The 22,605-nt window shown below is 39.8% G+C and overlaps 1 protein-coding gene across 2 annotated transcripts in view; it reads left to right on the plus strand.

Moving 5' to 3' along the window:
* The window catches only part of LOC149465849 (protein-glutamine gamma-glutamyltransferase E-like), a 62,587-nt gene that overhangs the window by 34,204 nt on the left and 5,778 nt on the right, over positions 1-22,605 (plus strand). The window contains exons 6-11 of one of the 2 annotated variants that reach the window (XM_089673379.1): positions 377-551; positions 2,875-3,010; positions 7,856-7,959; positions 9,835-10,077; positions 13,541-13,855; positions 20,777-20,839. In XM_089673379.1, the coding sequence (XP_089529505.1) occupies positions 377-551; positions 2,875-3,010; positions 7,856-7,959; positions 9,835-10,077; positions 13,541-13,855; positions 20,777-20,839 (1,036 nt within the window). The remainder of the gene's footprint in view (positions 1-376; positions 552-2,874; positions 3,011-7,855; positions 7,960-9,834; positions 10,078-13,540; positions 13,856-20,776; positions 20,840-22,605) is intronic. The other variant, XM_089673380.1, reaches the window with a different exon arrangement.

Here is a 22,605-nt window from a genome sequence, read left to right on the forward strand (position 1 = left end):
TCTGTCATGTTTCTTATTATTTGTGATCAGCAAGAGGAACTTCTTTTTCTTAAAGCAGAACTCCGGACAAGTGTAACAAGCTAAAAATGAAAAGTCCTTTCAAAGATAACCTTGAAAATGTGCATTTAATGATTTGTTAATGAGCTGCATTTATTGGTGCCTAGAGTTTGTGCCTAGTTGAGATGAGAATAATAATAGGTGCATAGGGTTCATTCATAAAATAATGTCATTTGGTCATGCTGACAAGCCTAGTTGAGACAAGAATGTTAATAATAGGTTCCTTGGGTTCATCTTGAGAAATGAGAATGTTAATGATAGGCCTGTGTTAATTTTGAAAATGTCAATAAAAATGTTGTTTACAATGTATTTCTGCCAGGTGAACAGTAAAGACGATAGTGGAGTGGTGATGGGTAACTGGACTGGGGATTATTCTGATGGCACAAACCCCAGTGCCTGGAATGGAAGCACAAACATTCTGAAGAGCTGGTATGAACGCAGACAGCCGGTAAAATATGGACAGTGCTGGGTTTTTGCCGGTGTTCTGTGTACAGGTACAGTTCTATTCTAATACAATATCATTATTATAGCTGTATTTTTTTTCTTAAATATGCAGTTAACCATTGAAGTTCAAATGCAATCCCATTGCAGGGGACAATTTTAAGCTATCCAGAGTTGGAGTTGGACTTGAAAGTGTAATTTAACCCACATCATTAAAAAACTGTATGCTGTATTACATGCTGTTCATACTCAGTCATAATGGGATTTGTTTTCTGCAAAAAAACTCGTTGATCCTGATGTTCACTGTCCCTCCCTTCGTGTCTGTGTCCCTGCTGCAGCCTGAGATTATGTAGACCAGCCGTAGCCACATCTACTGAGCATACTCCAGTTTCCATTCCCTTCTAAACTGTTCATTTCCTCCTTTTTCTTATCTGTGGAGCCCACATAAATATGAAGTCACACATGTGGGTGTATACACTTCGGATAAATGGCCCACTCCTGCCTCCTCCACACCCACTATTATTATTATACAGCATTTATATAGTGCATTAGTTTGTACAGCACTGTACAATATAATGGGGGACAGTACAATTACAACACAGTTCAGTACAGAAGGAATAGGAGGGCCCTGCTCAGGGAGCTTACAATCTAAAGGGAGGGGGAAGTGGTGCAAAAGGTAATAGCTGTGGAATATGGTCAGATGGTGGTGACTCAAGTATAGTTTTTAGATATAGTTGGGGCAGGTTTCCCTAAATAAATGAGTTTTCAAGGATAGCCTAAAAGGGAACAGGGTAGGAGCTGACCGGACATACTGGGTTAGGGAGTTCCAGAGAATGGGAGAGGATTTGGAAAAGTCCTAGAGGCGAACATAGAAAGAGGTAACAAGGAAGCTAGAGAGCAAGATGTCTTGGGAGGAGCAGAGAATACAATTTGGGTGATATCTGCATGCTGAAATTACTGATGTAGCTGGGGGCAGTGTAAACAGCTAACCACAATGGAGATGGGATATTACGTGTTGACTGATGGAGGCTTCACCTTCTAAGAACATACAAGGAAGGGGAGTGAAACAGGCTGTGATTTGTGGAACTTACCCCTAGATACTTCATACCATGCTTTTGCACAAAAGTAATATTTTGAGTTCAAATACATATTTGTATAAAGATTTAAACATTTATTTGATTATAATAATGTATTTTTCCTTTGTATTTCGAAGGCGTTTTTTTGGCTAGCAGCAGAGGTAATGTTTCCCTGCAGATGGGCTGGGAAGAAATTGAGTTTTGTTTCATGACAGCTGTATATCAAATATTATAAAAGGCACTTAGATTTTTTAAATTAAAATAAATACAGTGCCATCATCCATATACATAACAAAGAGAGAGAAAGTTAGCCCCAGAGTGAAAGAAGAGGAAGCCTAGACGCAGGACCGACATGAATGGGTTAAAAGGGGTTTGGCACAGTAGGATTTGTTTGTGGATCGAAGTAACAGGATTCATGAGTACTCACCAGATTGGTGGATAGGGCTGTAGTAGGTGGGCATTTGGGATGTAGGAGGGTTTGGGTAGTCTTTAGTCAGAAGAAAGCTTGGTCGGGACAACTTCCCACCCTCCCTCCTTTGTTATTTTGTTTGTGTTGGTTTTTTGAAAAGTTACAGGTGCTGTGTATTTTACGTCAAGGCAGCTGGAAGGGTACAAGGCCCTTGGATGTGTTTTTATTATGGGCACAAAGGTACAGTTGTAGGGACCCGTCTGAGGTACAACTCCGATTATTCTGGTTGGTGGTACCTGCGAATATTGTTTTGTCTCCGAGTTGGTGTTTCTGCGGCTGAAGGCCTAATTCTGGTGCACGCAGGTATTTGAGGTAATTGCCCACAAGGACCTTAAGGACCCTTTTAATACTTTGCTGAATGTTGATGTTATTTATATTTGGTTAATAAAAGGCTGCTATGGCCATTAAACTCCAATTGGTACTATGTGTGGTTAATTAACTAACAGTAGTTGATGTAGTGGTGGTCAGGCAGCATTGTCAAAGCATCTTTTATACCCTAGTCATGTAAATTAACCCTTTGAGGACCGTAAGATTTTGGAACACCAAAAGAATCAATTTTTTTGTTTTTAAAGTTCGTACACTTCATGAAATAATTGGCAAAAAGCTAGATCCATTTGTTGTTTGTTGATAAGAACTAATATTTTGACTCAAACCAAAAAAAAAAAAAGAGTTTTAAGTTCTTAATCAGATGATGAACGCAATTAAAAACATGGGACAAATACGTCCCTTGGTCCTCAAAGGGTTAAACAGTGTTTAGTATCACTTTAGGACTATAAAATTGGTAATAAATGAATCTCTTTTTAAACTGATTATCTCTTTTCCCCTCTTTAGTCAGTAGAGCCCTGGGTTTACCCTGCCGGGTGATTACTAACTACAATTCTGCCCATGACTCAAATGGCGACTTGCAAATTGAAAAATACTTTGATGTATCAGGAGACCCAGTAGAGTTAAACGATGACAGTATTTGGTAAGTATTAGACTACTGTGTAACGAACCATCTAATTGCAGCTTACAATTTTCAAGAAATGGTCACACCTCTGCTAAGCATTTTGAGAAAACAAGCATGTTGAGAAATTACACCATTTACCCTTATTCACCCTGTGGATTCTGCAGAGCGGAATTGTACACTTTCTACAGAATGGTGTATAGAGACATCTAGTGTTTAAATATGACGGTGGCAATTTTGGTTTCTTTACTTTTAATGAGCGGTTGATTTTATGCAGCAGAGTATAAAAAGATTGCCTTAAAAAAAAGTTACCACCTTGGTCCAGTTCCATGTCTATCTTGATAACAGTGTCCTACCAATGTCCTCCAACACTTACAACCTGCCATTTTAAATTAAAAAAAAAAAAAAAGGTTAAATATATATATATATATATATATATATTTACAAGGCATTTTTGCAGCCATTTCTAGGCTGCATAGACTTTTTTAGGCTGCATAGACTTTTAGAAGCTTTTTGTGGCAGGGGCTTTTAGGAGCATTAAAAAAAACCCCACTGCCAGGGCGTCCAGGAGCAGCAGCATTTTGGCAGAAAAAATGCTTGACGCATATAGACGTGTCTAAAAGTGCCTAGTTGCGTTTAGCACTTGAGCGTTAATTCATTGCAATGGCCTTAAGAAATTATTATTCTAGCCTATTAAGTTACAGGCTTGATGCCTGTAAACATGCCTAAATGCTTGTAATAGTATTAGACACTTTTACAAGCGTCAGGCATTTTTTGCTGCAAAAACCCTGCTGCCTAGAGGAGCAAGGTTTATAAAACATCCTGTGTGCATTAGGCCTTAGGGGCATCAGGCTTTTTTTTTTTACTGCTTCTAACCCCCTCCCCCATGTTCTCCAATGTGTCCATGCACACATAGACTTATGTTTCATATTGTGAGAGGTTGTGAGGACTCCATGATTACCATGTCTTAGGTTAACAAAAAGCATTAGGCCTCATGCACACAGGGCATTTGTGCAGCCACTTTTAGGGTCAGGCTTTTTTTTTTTTTTACAGCTTTCAAACTGCCCTCCATATAATCCTATGTAAAAATAAAATAAAATGGTATGCAGCGCTAAATGATAAAGCAAACATCCCTATAACCAGAGTCACTGTAAATAGATAAGACGGTGTGAACCATCAATCAGAAATAAATAGTCCCAAATGTGATAAAAAGATAAAGGTGAAAGATTGGCAATGCCACAGTGGTAATAAGTATATTACAAATCCAGTCAGGCTTGTGGAAGAATCCGGTAAATTAATGCGCTTACCACAAAGACATACAGACTGAGCGTTGTATGTATAATGGTGGACATCAGGGACTGGTCAGCAAACAGGACTGCATCCGGTCACCATGTAAGACCCCCAGGAATGGTGGGAAACACTCTCAAGGGTCATCTCAGGTTGGTCCAACGGAGTCCTCTCCTAATAGTACTCCTCTAAATCACTCCACCTTGATGGGGCTCGTAAATAACGAGCCAAGGGCAAAATGGCAATAATGGTGAAGTATGTCTTTATTGAGTAAACAGCAAATGGTATATTAGGGAACTCACAAATATAAAGCAATGCTCAGGTCAAACAGAGAAGTTCCCTGGTGGCTAGTGGCTCCCTGGTGGTTTAATGGCGTCTGTTGAGTGGATCCCCTCCTATGTGTCTATGCACACATAGCCTCTTAGAAGCTTTTAGTGGCAGAGGGTTTTAGAGGCAGGAAAAAAAAACCTCACTGCCAGTGCGTCAAGGAACAGCAACGTTTGAGCAGAAAAACCGCTTGATGCTATTAAAGCTGCTAAACGCTCCTAACACCTAGCCGCGTTTAGTTCTTGAGCATTAATTCATTTAAATGGCCAGAATAAGTTATTCGCCCAAAAGCTTGATGCCTATAAAAGCTCCAAAAATCTTGAAAAAGCGCTAGACATTTTAACAAGCATTAGGCATTTTTTAAAATAAAAAACGCTGATGGCTTCTAGGAGAGTTAAATAAACGTGTGCATGAGGCCTTAGGTTTGTGAGGTGACAGCCTACTTGCAAGAAGGATTCCAATTGATTGGGCTGCGTTGGCTGGGTTTGAAACCATTTTTTAATTTGCTGATAACCAGGGGAAGGGTTTCATTTTCTTTTAAATACACCCCTCCTATCCAGCAATATGTAGCCCCTGCCCTTCTCTTCTGCCAGATAGGGTAGCTTTGGCACTACTTATACAACCTCTACACTTTGCACACCAGGAAAAGGTGCTCATGCACAACCTGCAGAGGGGTAGATTACCGCACATATCCCTTTGCCAATGTCCACCTACCAGACATTGCATGCATCCCCCCATCACTCACCCAGTCCTCACAGGGTGAATGCAACATGACTTGGTAGCCAAGAACCCAAATGATTTGTCTGGGGCATCGCACCTTGACTGTTTATTTCCAGGTGCTGATTTCCTCTTCCATGTGAAGCTAGCACACCCAACACACAACTGGCCAGTGTTACTTCCAGACATTTACCACCGGCTCACTCATTCTGTGGCCAGACTCCTACTCAGGGGACAGTTGTTAACCATAACCATAACAAATTGTCATGCAAGAAGAAAACCACCCTAAAAACCTGCATGACAAAAAATTGGAAAATGGACCAGGCATTCCCTTAAAAAAGCAGCACAGTACTATAAAGTCGGCATTGCCATGATCCACGCTAAAACTGAAGCCACTCTATCAAACAAAGTTTGGAAATATGAAATATTGTAGGGGCCCTGGGTAATGCAGCTCATACCTCAGAACCTTTTTGATTCTCTGCTATTCCCATGAAAGTTTGATGCCACTGCCATTGTCACTTGTGTAAGCGAAGGTCATAAGCATACCATTCCCCGTGAATCCCTCCCTTCCTCTTTTCTTCTCTCTTACTTTCTCTTTCTTGTCCCCCTCCCCCAGCCCTTGTTTTGTTTCCACCTACCCACTTGGTAACTAAGCAGCCTTTGGCAGTGTGATGCCACTTCCAGTTTCAGTGATGTCACTTCCAGAAGTGATGTCACGTCAGGAAGTGATGTCAGTTCCGGTTTCAGGTGCACCCTTTCGTAGCCAGTACAGCCAGGGGAAACATATAACATCTGTGTTTGGTTAAATTATCTGAAGGGCAGGGGAGACATTGGGGTCTATTAGATCCCTAATGTCTCCATAAAGAGTACCTGTCACCTGCTCAATGCACGGTTTAATAACCCCTTGTGATAGCAATCAAATAAAAATAAATTAAAAATTATAATAAAATTTATTAATATAAGAAAAAAATTTAGCCATAAGCCTCGTTGCTCTGCACACCTGCATAAACGCAAACCGCGGACGCACCACACTTGTGACATATTGCTACGAATGTCAGAGTAAGAACAATAATTTTAGCACAAGAGCTCCTAGTTAACACTAAACTGATAAACTGTCAAAGCTTTTAAAACATCACCTATGGTGATTGCGGGTGCACGCAATTTTAAGACATGGGATGTTTGGTATCTATTTACTTGATGCAATCTCATCTTTTATAGTTTAACCAAAAATGGGTATTCTATTGTGTGTTTTTGCACTAAAATTCATTTTATTATATTTTTTCCTGAAAATTTGCATTTAATAAACAGTTGCACAAATATCATGTGACATAAAAATATTCAAAGATCACCTTTTTATTCTACAGGGCCTCTGCTTTCAGAAAATATGTAATGTTCTGGGTGTTTAAGTAATTTTATTGCCAAAAATTCAGATTTTTATATGTATGTGAAAAAAGTTTAAAAAAATTTCTCTGGAGCTGAACTGGTTAACGCTGTCGTGCTCAGGCAGCATTAAGGGCCCTGTCCCACTTAAGCGGGCTTCACGGCAGTCGAACAAGTGATTTACAGCGTGACTTTTAGCAGTGATAGGCGGGGGTGGACTGACAACTCATGGGGCCCCCGGGCAATAGGGGATCATGGGACCCCTGTGTCCTTGTCCGCACTCAAAGCACACCCAAAAAAGCCTATAAAAAGGTACCGGGGCATTTCATGGAGCCCCTACTGACCCTGTGCCCTTGGGCAGTGCCCGAGTGCTCGAATGGTCACTCTGCCCCTGGTGATAGGACACCTTAACACCGTAACATAAGACTTCTGGAGCTCCGCCCACCAACCAATGAGGAGTAACGTTGCACCCGCGCACATCACCCCTCCTATCCACCGCAAGAGCATCTCAATCTGTGAAGGCCTGCTGCGTAGCTGACAGACGGACAGACAGATGGATGAGCGTGAGTCGGGCCTCGTGTTAAAATTTTGTCACAAAGCCTAAAACTGCCTCTGAGAGTAGGGAAGGGCTAAAACCCCCTTTTTCCGGTCTGTGACCACTTAGGGAGAATTTCCTTCACTTCCTGCCTTGTGTATGCAGCAAGAGATCACTACATAGTGACAGGAATTCCATTATTTGACTGCTGTTGCCAAAACAAGTTTCTACATTGGAAAATCTACCTCACCCTTGGTCTGGTGGCAACAGTAAAATTTTGGATTTGTCGCTTTTTTTTTTGTAACGGGGCAATGACCACTATGACAAAAAGAGATGGTGACTGTACCCAGCTAATACATGGACAGGTATAAAAATCTAACAGAGGTTCTTATTTTTCTCTGCTCTCTCCAAAAATATAAAAACATGTCTATAGAGTACATACACTTTAGTTCTACAGTTATATTTTCTGTATATCTTTTTACTGGTAATGTTATTTCAGAAATCTTTCAGTTTGCACCAGGTTATATCAGATTTGTTTTATTTAACATACTGTACAGTATGTAATATTTTGCTTTAATCAAAGTTAAAGTGCTTCATTTTGCTTGTTTTTCTGAATATAGGAATTTTCATTGCTGGAATGAATTTTGGTGCACTCGACCTGATCTTGGTGGCACATATAATGGATGGCAGATTTATGACTCAACTCCTCAAGAAACAAGTGATGGTAACAATAAAAACGTTTTTATATCTTATTAATGAAGCTACTAGAGACTTTTCTGCTACTAGAGACTTTTTTAAATGTAAATTAAATTAAATTGTCGCTCAACATGATGTAACAAAGGAGGTAGGCAAGGAGAGGTAGGTGAAATGTTGTATTTTTCCCCGAGGAATGGGCACAAACAGGACTAGAGACACAATTGTTTTTAAGCTTGTACCTGACGGATAGTGTCCTTGGGTATTTCTCTGGAGAAATATGTTTCCTTTCAGAGATAAAATTATTGTTTTTACCAAAATATACAAAAATATAAGCCGACTGGTACTACTAAAAATGTAATATTTTTTGTGCGGATGTTTCCCTCATGGATATTGATTCCTAAAGATGCCAGTATTATGGTCTTAATTTTAGCAGTAGTGGAGTAAAACCATGCCTGTCTTCCTGGTGTAAGTAATAGGTACTTTTTCTCTTTTACTACTTATCTGAGCAATAGATGGATTTCAATTTAAAATTCTCTACAAGTTATGGTTGGATTAGTCTGAAATTCTTTTATGGACAAACCTGAAGTAATCTGGAGGTACTTGGGAATATGTGAGAAAACAATTGGTGAAGATTGGTAACTGAAAACTCCCAAAGAGTACATTTATCATGCTATTGAAGCCCTGTTGTCATTGCCAATAGAAATTTTCTACATGACTACTAGTATTTCCCCATTGGTGTAGTGACTATCTGTAGTTTGGAACAATGGGATCTTCCTCTAAAAACTTCTCTGGTAGTGCTTTTTTGGTTTTGGGTTTACTACTACTTTAATTCTTCTAGAAACCTTTTTCTGTTAAAAAAAATGAAAAGAAGTTAATCTGTCTCGCTTGTGGGTGGGTGCAGCAGCAGTAAACACACAGAGTCCAGTTCAGTGCAAATAACAGAACTTGTATTGATGTCAGAAATGCAAACTACCCAGCAGGAATGCAACCAAATGAAAACACTCACAGTACAGAACAGTAAAGCAGAGTGGAGCAGGTCCAGTATGCCGACAGTGTCTGTCTCTGAGGGTGAAATGTGGCCTGGTTGGTCTGTGCCCAATTGGGAGGATTCCTGGAAAGGACAACATGTCCCTATCCTGTCCTACTTGTCCAGAACCTTTTCCTATTCACTTTCCCTGATAGAAGGGTAGCTTGTTCCTGTACTGTCCACTCACAAAATGAGCAACAAACCCAGGAGCCAGGGTCCTAAATAGACTCTGCCTGACCCAAGATGGCTACCAGAGTCACATGGGGTGGCAGCATCCAACCAGATTGTTTCCCCAGTGACCGAGGAAACCATAAAGGAACAGGTTCCTCCTGACTTCTCCTCCTGCAATGCTGCTGGGGTTGAGTCCCACTTGCAGTGCAGAAAGGAGACTGCACCTTTCTATGCACTACTGGTAATGTTATATATTTATTAAGTCTTCCTGACCAGGGGGTCGGTATGTATGTAGAGCTTGCAGCATGGAAGAAGTCATGGCACTCGCTTCTGGGAAGCAAGGCACCTTAGTAAAGTGTCTGCAGAGTTCTGTTTAAAAACAAATACAAGCAAACCCATGTATAGAGTGGGAAGGGTTCAAAATTCTCTCAGGGTTTAATTGCCATCTCACCTTGTCAAGAACATTTCTCCTCATTTCCTGTCCTAAGGACCATGTTTCAAGGGAGGACATCCTTCAATGGGAACACAAACTCAAACAGCAATAAAATAACACTTTATTAAAAAAGTGTTATTTTATTGCTGTTTGTGTCTCCATTTCTGAGGTTTTGCTCCAGTTCCACACAGGCAGCACATTAAAAATTTGAACCAAGACTAAAAAAAACAAACAAAAAAACTTTAACTTTGACTTTATCCTTATGTTCACAGGTATTTACCAACTGGGTCCAGCTTCTCAAGTTGCAATAAGAGAAGGCGATGTGGATAAGTCTTTTGACACGCTTTTTGCATATACGGAGGTAAATGCAGATGTCAACTATTATACTGTACAGAAGAATGGATCAAGGACAAAATACAAGACAAACACAGAAGAGGTTGGCTTATTACTCTGCACAAAAGCTCTGGGTACATCTGATTATGAGGATATCACTTATGAGTACAAGTACCAAGAAGGTAAGATTATTACTAGAGATGAGCGAATTATTCAAAAATTCGATTTGGCTGATTCGCCGAATTTGAGGAAGAAATTTGATTCGATGCGAATTTATTCGCTGCGAATTTAACTTATAAAAAGGGTTTCTAGGCTTCATAGAGCCTTTATATTAGTGCAGAACACTGTACCTTTAATTTAAATGCCCTTGGAGATGAGGAAGGAGAAGGATGAGAAGAAGGAGAAGGATGAGAAGAAGGAGAAGGATGAGAAGAAGGAGAAGGATGAGAAGAAGGAGAAGGATGAGAAGAAGGAGAAGGATGAGAAGAAGGAGAAGGATGAGAAGAAGGAGAAGAAGAAGGAGAAGGAGAAGGATGAGAAGAAGGAGAAGGATGAGAAGAAGGAGAAGGAGAAGGATGAGAAGGAGAAGGAGAAGGATGAGAAGAAGAAGGATGAGAAGAAGAAGAAGGATGAGAAGAAGGAGAAGGATGAGAAGAAGGAGAAGGATGAGAAGAAGAAGAAGGATGAGAAGAAGGAGAAGGATGAGAAGAAGAAGAAGGATGAGAAGAAGAAGAAGGATGAGAAGAAGAAGAAGGATGAGAAGGATGAGAAGAAGGAGAAGGATGAGAAGAAGGAGAAGGATGAGAAGAAGGAGAAGGATGAGAAGAAGGAGAAGGATGAGAAGAAGGAGAAGGATGAGAAGAAGGAGAAGGATGAGAAGGAGAAGGATGAGAAGAAGAAGAAGGATGAGAAGAAGGAGAAGGATGAGAAGAAGGAGAAGGATGAGAAGAAGGAGAAGGATGAGAAGAAGGAGAAGGATGAGAAGAAGGAGAAGGATGAGAAGAAGGAGAAGGATGAGAAGAAGGAGAAGGATGAGAAGAAGGAGAATTCCAAGCCGGCAAAAAGTGTATCTGCAGAGCTCCGCTATTTCTGACAGTTCTCTGACATTCACATTTACAGCGGTTGAAACATTGTATCTATTTGTTTCCATAAATGGATACAAATAGATACAATGTTTCAACCGCTGTAAATGTGAATGTCAGAGAACTGTCAGAAATAGCGGAGCTCTGCAGATACACTTAGCGGAGCTCTGCAGATACACTTTTTGCCGGCTTGGAATTCTTCTTATTTTCATCCTACTTCTTCTTCTTCTTCTTCTTCATCCTCATCCTCATCCTCATCCTCTTCTTCTTCTTCTGAGGATGAGGATGAAGAAGAAGAAGTAGGATGAAAATAAGAAGAATTCCAAGCCGGCAAAAAGTGTATCTGCAGAGCTCCGCTATTTCTGACAGTTCTCTGACATTCACATTTACAGCGGTTGAAACATTGTATCTATTTGTTTCCATAAATGAAGAATAAAAACATCTGTATCCTAAATGGAAACAAATAGATACAATGTTTCAACCGCTGTAAATGTGAATGTCAGAGAACTGTCAGAAATAGCGGAGCTCTGCAGATACACTTTTTGCCGGCTGTAGAAGGGATGAAAATCGGACGATCGGGGAAAATTCGATTCGTGCATCCGAAGTTGGCAAATATTCGGATTCGGCACGAATCGAATTTTTCCTGAAATTCGAAACAAATTCCACTTCGCCTGGTTCGATTCGCTCATCTCTAATTATTACCATACGAACAACTGATGATATCATTAACATTACATACTGAAGAAATTTGGTGAATTTTAGAATTTACTACACAGATCAGAAGTTTTATAAATGTATAAGACTGCATACATATATAAGTGTTAAGATTTATAGTATTCCTAAAGAGGCCCTGTCATCAGACCATTCATTTCAACAACTGTCTTCTTATATGACTGTGCATTTAACATTCATTAGACATGTTATTTATCTTATTTTATTATGTATGCATCCAAAAGCCCTGAAACTGCTGATGCTGACATCTTGGATTCACAGTCAGTGGCCTGCTGCAGCTACATTAAAGATTATATAGGAAGGTGAAAGGAGGGGGGCAGCACAGACAGTAATAACACATTGCTGGGTATATCTCAATCCTTATAATAGAATGAACAACGTCTACGCTAACTGACTTTAATGCTGTCATTTAAATCTGATCTCCAGTTTTACTGATCCTTTAACTAGTTTGGCCTAAATGGACTATTTCCTACACTAACAGGTACACCCACTGGGCATTGTATAAACTGAGCACTGCTCAGCCATTCATTGTCAGCTTTGTATTCTATGAATTTATACAAAGCTTCCTCTGATTGGCTGAAGCAGAGAGGCGGGCAGATAACATCACAAATCTCTAATTTATCCAATTTATTGATTACAGGTATTAGAGGAAGCCTTGTATTCAGAGAATACAAAGCTGGCTATGAATGGCTGAGGAGCACTCAACCTGACACAAGTTTGTTCTCACACAGTGGGCACACCTGTTAACATATGGACTAGTTTCTGTTTATGTGTTATTGTTCTGCTCTGGCCCTGCGTGGGCGTATCTTGAGCTTGTTGTATTCTTAAAACAAAACTTTATTAATAAAAATATTGAAACAGAATATATGGACTAATTTCAGCTTGGCCCAAACTATCTAGTTAAAGGGCCAGTAAACCTGGGACTCAGCTTTAATCTGCATATATTTTGCCTTCCCTAGTTTTTCCTTTCAGCCCTCATCAACATGTTAATGCCATTTTTTAATAAAACGTTTCTGTTTACATTACATACCTTAGATTAGAATCATTGATGTCATAATTGGGTTTCTGTACCTCTCTATGTAATGCAGTTATGATCATGCCTTGTGGATGGGCCCATCAGATTCTGTTTACATTACATACCTTATATTAGAATCATTGATGTCATAATTGGGTTTCTGTACCTCTCTATGTAATGCAGTCATGATCATGCCTTGTGGATGGGCCCATCAGATTGCTGTACATATGTCAGGACAAGCATTTGAACCCAGGATCTCTGCTGCATCTGGTAATAGTTCTTGCAGAGTCACCTTCGATGCTGCACAGCTCCCTGCCTGATTCCTTTGAACAAATGTGTTTTCTATCTTGTTTTTGGTGAAGCTTGAATGCCTTGGTCTTCCTATGAACTTCTTATTTAAGCCATACCTTTGCAATGACATTGTTTTCTGACAGCAGCATCAGCTACTTTCAGAATACACTGATCAAGCAATCAACATCTGATGAGCAGGAACAGCTAAACATTGTTCAAAAATCATCCAGTCCCTGCTGAACCAACCAAATTTCAATCAACGTATGCCCAGCTTAAGGCTGGAGTTTAGCTTGAATAGATGCAGAATGATAGATAATGATGAACACAAGCTCACAGACACTGGTAGACATAAAAAGACACATATTAAAGAAAGCTAATGAAAGGACATTGGTACTGGTAGACACCTACCAAAACTAACTCAACATTGATCGATCAGTTTCAGAATGGGCTTCTAATACAAAAACAGGGACAATGCTGAGATGCATATTATCAACACTCTGTACTAACAATAAGTTCTCCATTTAGGATCTAACAAAGAGAGAGAAGTTTACAGGAAAGCCCAGAGAATAGTTGGTGTAAGTTCTGGATTCATGGCATTTTCAGCTGATGGTTCTCCAGATTCTGCCCCTGCTCAAGAACAGGATGTTTCTGGAGCAATAACCTTTTCTGGAACACCTACAGTTGGGGAAGATATCACAGCAATACTGACTCTCACAAATTTGAAACCCACGAGCAAAAATGTCACTGCCAACATATCTGTAGCTGCTGTTGTGTACACCAATGCAGTGAGACGCTCCATTCTCAAGCAAACTGTCAACGTGCGTCTCAACCCAAATGAAGGTACCTTCCTTGCAATAATATGAAATACTAAATTAACAATTTCTGCTTTATCTCTTTGAAAAAACAGTGATTATGCTGCTTAGCCAATGGCTCCTGACCATAAGAACCTGGTGCTACTGAGTATCCGTCAATGCACTGAAGACCTATGTTTTTAGTGGTTGGACATAATTCAAGGTAGTGGTTGAAATGAGCTAATATTTGTATGTCTATGCTAGTAGACACCACTGGAGTGTATTTAATGTTTAGGGTTTGTGCACATAAAAAATTGCAGGCATACTATAATATGGCTAGCTTAAGAACCGCATCTTCTTCCCACATCCGTAGAGCCACAGGTGAGGTGTACAGCCAGCCAGAAAAGTGTATACGTCAATGTTTCTGTGTGACACCATTTAACCGCCAATCTCCCACATTTCTGTGTTTGTGGAAATAGATTATAGGCACATTTGCAGATAAATGCTGATGCACAGAAGTAAAGGGGCGTACAATCATTTACGTCTAGTTTGGCTGCGGAAAAATTCTGGGTTTTCTACTCTAGGCATATTTGTGCCTGCAAATGTCTGTGCATGTAGACTTACGCCCCTGCTATATAAATATGTGCAAAATAAGTAAAAAGAATACCAACAACTCAGCAATGCTCATTCATTTTAACAACTTCTCTGCCTGTTAAAGTTCACCTGTGCCCAAACTATAAGCATTAAAGTTTTAACATCTCTAGCTGCTTGTACTGTGAAGTAATGCATCCTCACAGATATCAATAGAGACTCCAAAGTTAGGTTTCAGTCTGTTTCTAGCAGCTTACAACCACCTGCTGAGTTTATATTGTTTTCTCCATGGGAATTAAAAGGTTATGTGATTTAAACTGACATTAAAGGGACCTGCTGATTAAACAACATACTTGTCATGCCCCATCTTCCTGCATCCAGCCATATCTCTCCTCCAGTTCAGTACTGTTCCCACATTACTGACCACACTTTCTGGTTCTAGGGTGGCTCCTTTTTATACTTGTCCCCGGTCAAGATCACAGCTATGTAATTATTATGTGCTCTATGCAAGCCAAGCCCCTTCTCCCTCCTTCCCCTTCTAGCTTATTGATGGACAGCTGCTAGCACCTGCACTGTCTCTTGAGCCCTAATGCCCAGTACATGTTCTACCAACAAGAAATTTAGGGGAAACCACTCTGAGGGATCTGTAACCAGTGGCAGTGAATAGTATCCAAAGTAAGTATTTGTGCCCACATATGAAGAAAACAATATACTTGGGAATGTAAAGCAGACTTCTTAGAACACCTTCTTACTTGAGCCCAGCACTTGAGCCTAGCCCCAGAAACGCGGCGCTCTTCTTCTCTCCTTACTGGACATGGAGGCAGCAGCGGCACTGTGGCAGCCATTGGCTCCTACTGCTGGCAACCAAATCCTGTGAGGAGGGAGCAGGGGGTGGAGCCGGGCTGCATGGTGTGTATCAATAGATGCACACAGCCCTGGGTTTAGCCCGCATATCTGCCCCCATGGCAAATGGGCAAGAGGAAAAGCAGACAGCCCCAGTGGGGAACCCTAGAAGAGGAGATTCAAGGCTGCTGTGTGCAAAACTGTTGCACACAGCAAGTAAGTATAACATGTTTGTTATTTTGTGAGTGAAGGGGTCACCGCTATTACAGACCAGCCATATAGATGAACAGTAAAAAACTAAAGGGTTAAAAATTTGTTTTAGCTAAACGTTAGCTTTCATACTACTTTAAATGCCTTTGTTTTAAACTTTGAAGATACGCAATGCCTACAGAGACAAAGGTGGATGAGCTATTGTTTTTAAACCGCTTTTACTGTTTGCCTATAATATGTAAGTACTTTTAAAAAGCCCATCTCCGTGCAAACTATTCAGCACTGCTGTTTTTGCATTTTCTGAAGTCCACCATCTGTGTCCATTGGCTGCACTGTTCCCGACTGATGGAAACTGGTAATCCTGTGCTCCACATGTGTCTGTGCCAACCAATCCCACTTATTCCATTGCACTGACTTTATTGCCATCAGACTCTCTTCTGCATCCTGAGAGGATACTGGCACTGGACAGCCAATGGAAATTGTCCACATCACACTGGCAGTGATGTGGACACAGGATGGATCCCACATGGTGCGTCTGGAAAAAGAGAGAAGAATCAGGACCTGAGCATCAAGTGACCTCCAATTTAGGTCAGTAAAAAGGAGCATTTGGGTAGGTCTTTTTTGCCACAGCTCAGCTTTAATGTGTATAGTGTGGGCACAGGTCCATTTTGTGTCAAGAAGGGCTGCACAGGTTATATCTGAAATGTTTTTATCCACTTGCCCTCCGGAAGATTTACCCCCCTTCATGACCATTGTTTTGTGATACGGCGCATCGTTACTTTACCTTACAATTGCACAGTCATGCAACTCTGTACATAAATTAAATTTATGTCATTTTTATCCCCACAAAATACAGCTTTTTTTTTGGTGGTATTCAATCACTTTTTGTGGATTTTATTTTTTGCGCTGTAAACAAAAAAAGACCAACAATTTTGAAAAAAAAAACCCATTATTTTTGACATTTTGCTATAAAACATATCCAATAAAAAAATAAAACAAAAAAAAGTCTTCATAAATTTAGGCCAAAATGTATTCTGCTACATGTCTTTGGTAAAAAAAAAAAGTATGTATTAATTGGTTTACAAGTATAGTGTATACAAATGACGATATGTATATATATTCTAGAATTTTTATCTATTTATTTTTTCATACTAGTAATGGCGGCAATTAGTGATTTATAGCAGGACTGCGGCGGGCATTCTGACACTAACTGACACTGGTTGGAAACCAACTAACTGCCACTGACATCTCCAGTGATACTAATACAGTGAGCAGTGCTAATAAAAAGCATTGACACTGTACTAATGACACTGCGTAAGAATAGGTGAACATCTGGGGCGATCAAACCCACATGGAAGAAAAATATATTTTAAATATATTTTAAAAATATTCTTCCCAAATATTGTATGTTGAAATGTGTTTTTTATATATTACAAAAATATATATAAATTTTTTTTTTAAATATATATTTTTTAAATAGATTCTTCTGATTTTTTTTAACATATAAAAAAGTAATTTTAACATATGTTTTTACATATATTTGTAAATGCATTCCAAAAATGTAGATTGCATGTATATTTAAAGACATATAGTATATTTGAAAATGTATTTTTAAAAATAATTTTCATATATTTTGTAATATATAAAAAAAGTATTTCAGCATACTATATATATATATATTTTGAAATATATTGAATATGGCCAAAATTGTAGTATTTCAAATATATACATTTAGGAAGAATATTTTGTTCCTACATAGTTTGTCTCGAAATTTCAAGGGTGTCTAGCTTCAAAAAAAGGCTACCAGTGTTCTTTGTTTTCTTTTTTTATATTTAAAATATATTTTCTTCCATGTGGGAAGGGTTAACTGTGTGCTGTTTTGTGCTTACTGTGTAGTGTTTTACTAGGGGACATGCTGCTTTCTATCTCTCTACTTTGCAGAGAGATAGAAAGCAGCATGTCCCCGTGTTAACACACAGATCTCTCCCCTGTTAGCTGCTCTGCCGATCACCAAGTCCCGACCATGAATCGCTGGCCGGGAACCGGTGATTGAAATCTTCGGGAGCCAATGACAGCACTGGTAGGGTTAGATATGCTAATGAACTGAAGGGATTTTAAAAGTGCGCTTACCCTTTAAGCTGGACTAGTTAAAGTAAGTTGCGTTACTTTGCATATCATAGCAACTGTCATCACTGTTTTTGAGCTCCACTGGTGTCTATAACGCAGGCCTTATAGAATTTTTGGCATATGTATAAACTTCTCAGGATCTCAGTCTCAAGATACAGATTTTTCATGTTCTTAGAATTTTGTGAATATGTGTTCATGTATGATGTATTCCTTATCTTCATTTTTTGCATGATGCATTGCTATCTTTTTTATTATGTAAAGTAACATTTAATGTTAACTTTACATTTGTCCCAAACCCTGGATTTGTGGCACCCCTTCTTTTCCTCTTCTACACTGGTTTTCTTTGCTTGTCAGGAACAGTCTCAGGTTTGGAGGTTTGTCCATGGAAACGTATGTGGTTTTCATTAATGGCAAGAGTAAAACATAATTTATTTTTTATTAGCCTGCCATTATTGGACATTTAGTACTCAGTGATCCTCCAAAACAAACCAGAGTTCCTGGAAATAATTTTCAAATGTTGACAATTATACAGTGGTATTTTTACCCCATCTAACCACCTGTTAGGAATATTAAACACTCCAAATACACAGTGCTGCTCCCGTTTGCATTTTCTACCCTACGTTGCAAACAGTATTCTACAGATAGCAAAACATCAATTATATAATTTTCCCCACAGTGGACAACCTAAATCTAGTAGTCTCCCCAAGAGACAGACAGGGGTCTTAAGGCAGCTGCTATCAAATATTAAATCAAAATATAAAACCACGCATAAATCAGAAAATGATTTTGCTGGTGTTCACTGGTGGACTACAGAGGCATTTGTGCACAGAAAACCATTGGGACTCCTTTAGTGGTGCTATTTGTTACTGACCCAAACAATTGCCCAGCCTTTTGTTTGGAGTGATGGCTGCCAGTCTCTGTCTATACCAGCTTTGCATGCTTGTTGTTGGTCAAGGATGCTCCTGCAAACACTTCCAAGGTGCAACTGCCCACCCTGTACCTTGTTCCTCTTTTATGTTTACAAACATCACCTATCGAGGTGCTTACTGCTGCTATCCATGTTATGTCCTGTCGTATCACCAGCACAGAAGGATCTGCAGACCTAGAATGTGATCACCACCAAGACTGGTCTGGGTAATCTGCAGTAAGGAGACCCACCATCAGCTCCCCATTCGTACCTGACTCACTATATTTCCTTCTGAGGTTCCTTCTATTGACAACTGATGAACCCTCGTATCTTTTTTGGAGCCCCTGTGCTCTTGAACAGGTTGCACAGGCAATATGTCTATCCCAGCTGGTGTCTTCAGAGAGCATTGCATGTGAGTAACTACAACGAGGATAACCACGTGTCATATAAGCCCTGCGTTGCCCACTTCACCTTCAGTGGATTAAGCCTGATATTTAGTTATATGAATAGGACAAGCAAAACTTTGCTCAGTTATTGGACAGTATATATGTAGAAGAAAACTGTTCATGCATAAACACACTGTGGGGAATAAAAATATTGTGGGGAGGTGCAGCGAGGTTCTGCAGCAGTGAAGACAGAGTCTGGTTGCAATAAACCTTGGAACTTGTACTGAAGAAAATGAAAGATTACAAACACCCTAGGTGGGAGAGCACTTCTAGGGAAACACTCACAGTTCAGTTCAAATGCAGAGATACAGTGGGAGGAAATGTTCCTGGCCAGTCTGGTCCCAAAGAAGAGGCTTCCTTGCAGGATGGCGAATCCCTAACCTGTCCCTTCTCGTCTGGAACCTTATCCTGCCACTAATCACTATCCCTGACAGGTGGGGTCTCTCTCCCTACTCTATCCATTTCACAAAAGCACGCCAAAACCTGGGGGCTGGGAGTTATGAAAGGCCCTGCTGACCCAAGATGGCCACCAGGGGTCACCTGGATGTAGCGTAGCCAACCGGAACGCTGCTTCCAAGACTCAGGAAACCATAGAGAAACCTTGTTTCCCTTGACTTCCTCTCCAGGTATGGTACCACTCAGGTTGAGCGCCACCTACAGTGGAAAAAAAAGACTTCACCTGCCTACATGATTCTATCAGCATTTGACTCTGCTGTTCTTGGAAATTCTAACCCTTTGTGGTATCACAAGCAGTGGGTGGTTGCCCACATATGCCAATGAGGATCCTTAGTTGTAATGCAGTGGTTATGAATGGTGACCACCAAGTGTGTTTCTGGAAAGCTTTAGTGGCATTGTGGCCAGCAGGTTGGAACCACAATGTTCAGTGAGAGATGTAGGCATCCAACACACCCAGAAGTTGTTTGGTTAGGCTAACTCTACAAGGGAGTAGAAACCAAAGTCACCAGATTCTGCATTGGAAAGGATTACCATTTTTTATAGCCGGCTGCTTTTTGTCTTTTTTAATTTTTCAGTAATACAGTTGCTTTATAAAACATTTTTAACTTGATGAAAGCAAAAGATGAAAAGAAGATGTACAATTAATACTGGATCCATGGCTGAGAACCTCATTACTATTATAGAAGTATGCAAATGGCGGTTTTCTGATATGAAACAATACTCTACGGCACTGAGATGCCAAATCAGAAAGGGTTGGTCTTTGGCACAGAGGATCCCAGTGGAGGAGAGTATGCAACCAAGGCATTATATTTACATTAATGAGAGTTAGTGTTAGGAATGGGGTTACAGGGAGAGTTTGTGTTAGGGTTGTGGTTACAGAAAGAGTTATTTGAGAGGCCAAAAGCTTCCAGAGCCAAGTTTCCAGAGGTAACAGCTAATATATTGTACCTGTTAAGTCCAGAGCCATTTTATATTAACCATCACCAACCACATAATACTCTTCTGCATTTAGTCACCTTTTTTATTGCAGAAAGTGGACTATTACAATCTGAATTACCCATGCTCAAATCCCAACCCAATTTACCTTTTCCAGGTTGTTCAAGCTGCCTGTGGGTATAAAGGAATGAGAAAATATTTTGTGTCTTCCTTTCCTTTGTCCAACATGCAGTACAGACTTTTTTCAGTGTTTCAGCATGAACCCATCTATTGTTCTGCACCTGCTTAAGGAAACAATTACAATCAAAACGTTTCTAGATTCATTTTATTTAAATAAAATAAAAATGTGTCTGTCTTAGGGTTTACATATTGTGGCTTAAAGACATACTGAGGGTACAATGGGCAATAATGGTTTTAAATGGCACCAGTTAATCTTGTACTTGTCCTACCATAGGTGGGGGGCAGGGATTTCCTGCTTGCTTGTCCTGCATTCCAAGTAAAAAGAAAAAAAAGTTTGGTAAGTCTTTACTGCATTTTTATTGTTAAAGTATTGATGTAATTAAAGTGTTACTAAACCCAAGACCCTGCATTCACTATATCTGGTCTCCCACAGAACATGGAAGTGCAATTATTTTAGTAATTATAAACTGCCAGGATACCTTTTCTTATCAGCAATTAGAGCAATCTTGTGACTTCAGCAGAGCACTGGTTAAAGCTTGTAGGAGGAGTTTTCTTTCTGCTCTAGGAGGATGTAAAACCACTGACCTCTGTCTGAACAGTGCTGATTGGCCCTGTGCTGAACACATGCACTCTCCCAAGAAAAAAAAAACCTCTCTAGCATTACACACCAAACTGAGCTTGTGCATGTGGCTACGGGTTCAGTCTGTCTTATCAGGTGGACATTTGAACAAGAGGCGGAGCAGAGAAAACAGGATCAAACGGCCTTTTTACACAATGCAGAGGATTACCCTCTTAGGTTCCACAGTGAGTATAACAAGCATGCTTTACTGCATATACAGACTGATTTTACTGTTGTGAGTTTAGTAACACTTTAAGGTTTATACATAATACTTGTCTGTGTACCATGGCTTTCTTTTACATTACAGATGATGGTTCCCATGTATTTCTAGAAAACCTGCAAAGACTGGTTTGCTTTAAACCTTCTCTGTCAATAAAGTGTCCCAGATCTTAGAGGCTGACAGATACCCCTTATGCAGGCCATAGATGGGTCGAAAATAGGCCGATTTTTCGGCTGAAAATAAAATCAGTCGATGTTCGGATCGTTAGTGGGTTAATTGTTCGGCTGTTTTTCTGTATTTTGGCAGTTTTTTTTATCGGTAAAGTTGCAAAAAGATTGTCCGACTTTGCCGATCGGCCGATTTTCGTGGCAATTATGGGCAAATTGGCCGATCTTTTTACCGATAAAAAATCTGCGCATGAGCCGTGACCTGCAAGAGGAAGACAAAAAGAAGAAGAAAAAGAAGAAGAGGATGAAGAAGAGGAAGAGGAAGAAGAAGAGGAGGAAGAAGAAGAAGGAGAGGAAGAAGAGGATGAAGAACAGGAAGAAGAGGATGAAGAAGATGAAGAAGAAAAAGAGGTAGAAGAAGAGAAGGAAGAAGAAGAGGATGAAGAAGAATAAGAATTCCAGTCCGGCAAAAAGTGTCCCTGCAGAGAGCTCCGCTATTTCTTTGACAGTGCTTTGACATTTATAACGGTTGCAACAATGTATCTATTTGTTTCCGAATAAAAACATCTGTATCCGAAATGGATACAAATAGATACATTGTTGCAGCCGCTATAAATGTCAAAGAATTGTCAAAGAAATAGCGGAGCTCTCTGCAGGGACACTTTTTACCGGCTGTAGACGGGATGAAAATTGGCCGATTTTTTTTTTACCATTCCTGGTAACGTCGGCCGCTTGAACAACTGATTTTTTGTTTTTTTAAAGAAAAATCGTCCGGTTTTCTCCCCATCTATGGCCTGCATTAGCCATTACATTTATATGTCAGATATGACCACACCCTGTCTCTTGAACAATTTTACTAGTCACACCTTCTCGTAACTTTCACTATGAACTTGCAAATAGCAAAAGAAAATAGCAATAGGATGGTCCTGGGCAGTTTACTCTTCACATGTATGGACAACTTTTTTCTACAAGATTTTTGTTAACATTTTATTTTGTATAAAGCTTAATATTTTAGATAGATTTGACACATTTACAGAGCCTAGCAAGTGGATGTTGTTCTGCTTGTTACATAGTCACTGCTTTATAGCCTGTTCATT

The sequence above is a fragment of the Staurois parvus genome, unplaced genomic scaffold, assembly GCF_062004578.1.
Source record: "Staurois parvus isolate SC_StPar_1 unplaced genomic scaffold, SC_StPar_1.0 ptg000137l, whole genome shotgun sequence".
Classification (NCBI taxonomy): Eukaryota; Metazoa; Chordata; class Amphibia; order Anura; family Ranidae; genus Staurois; species Staurois parvus.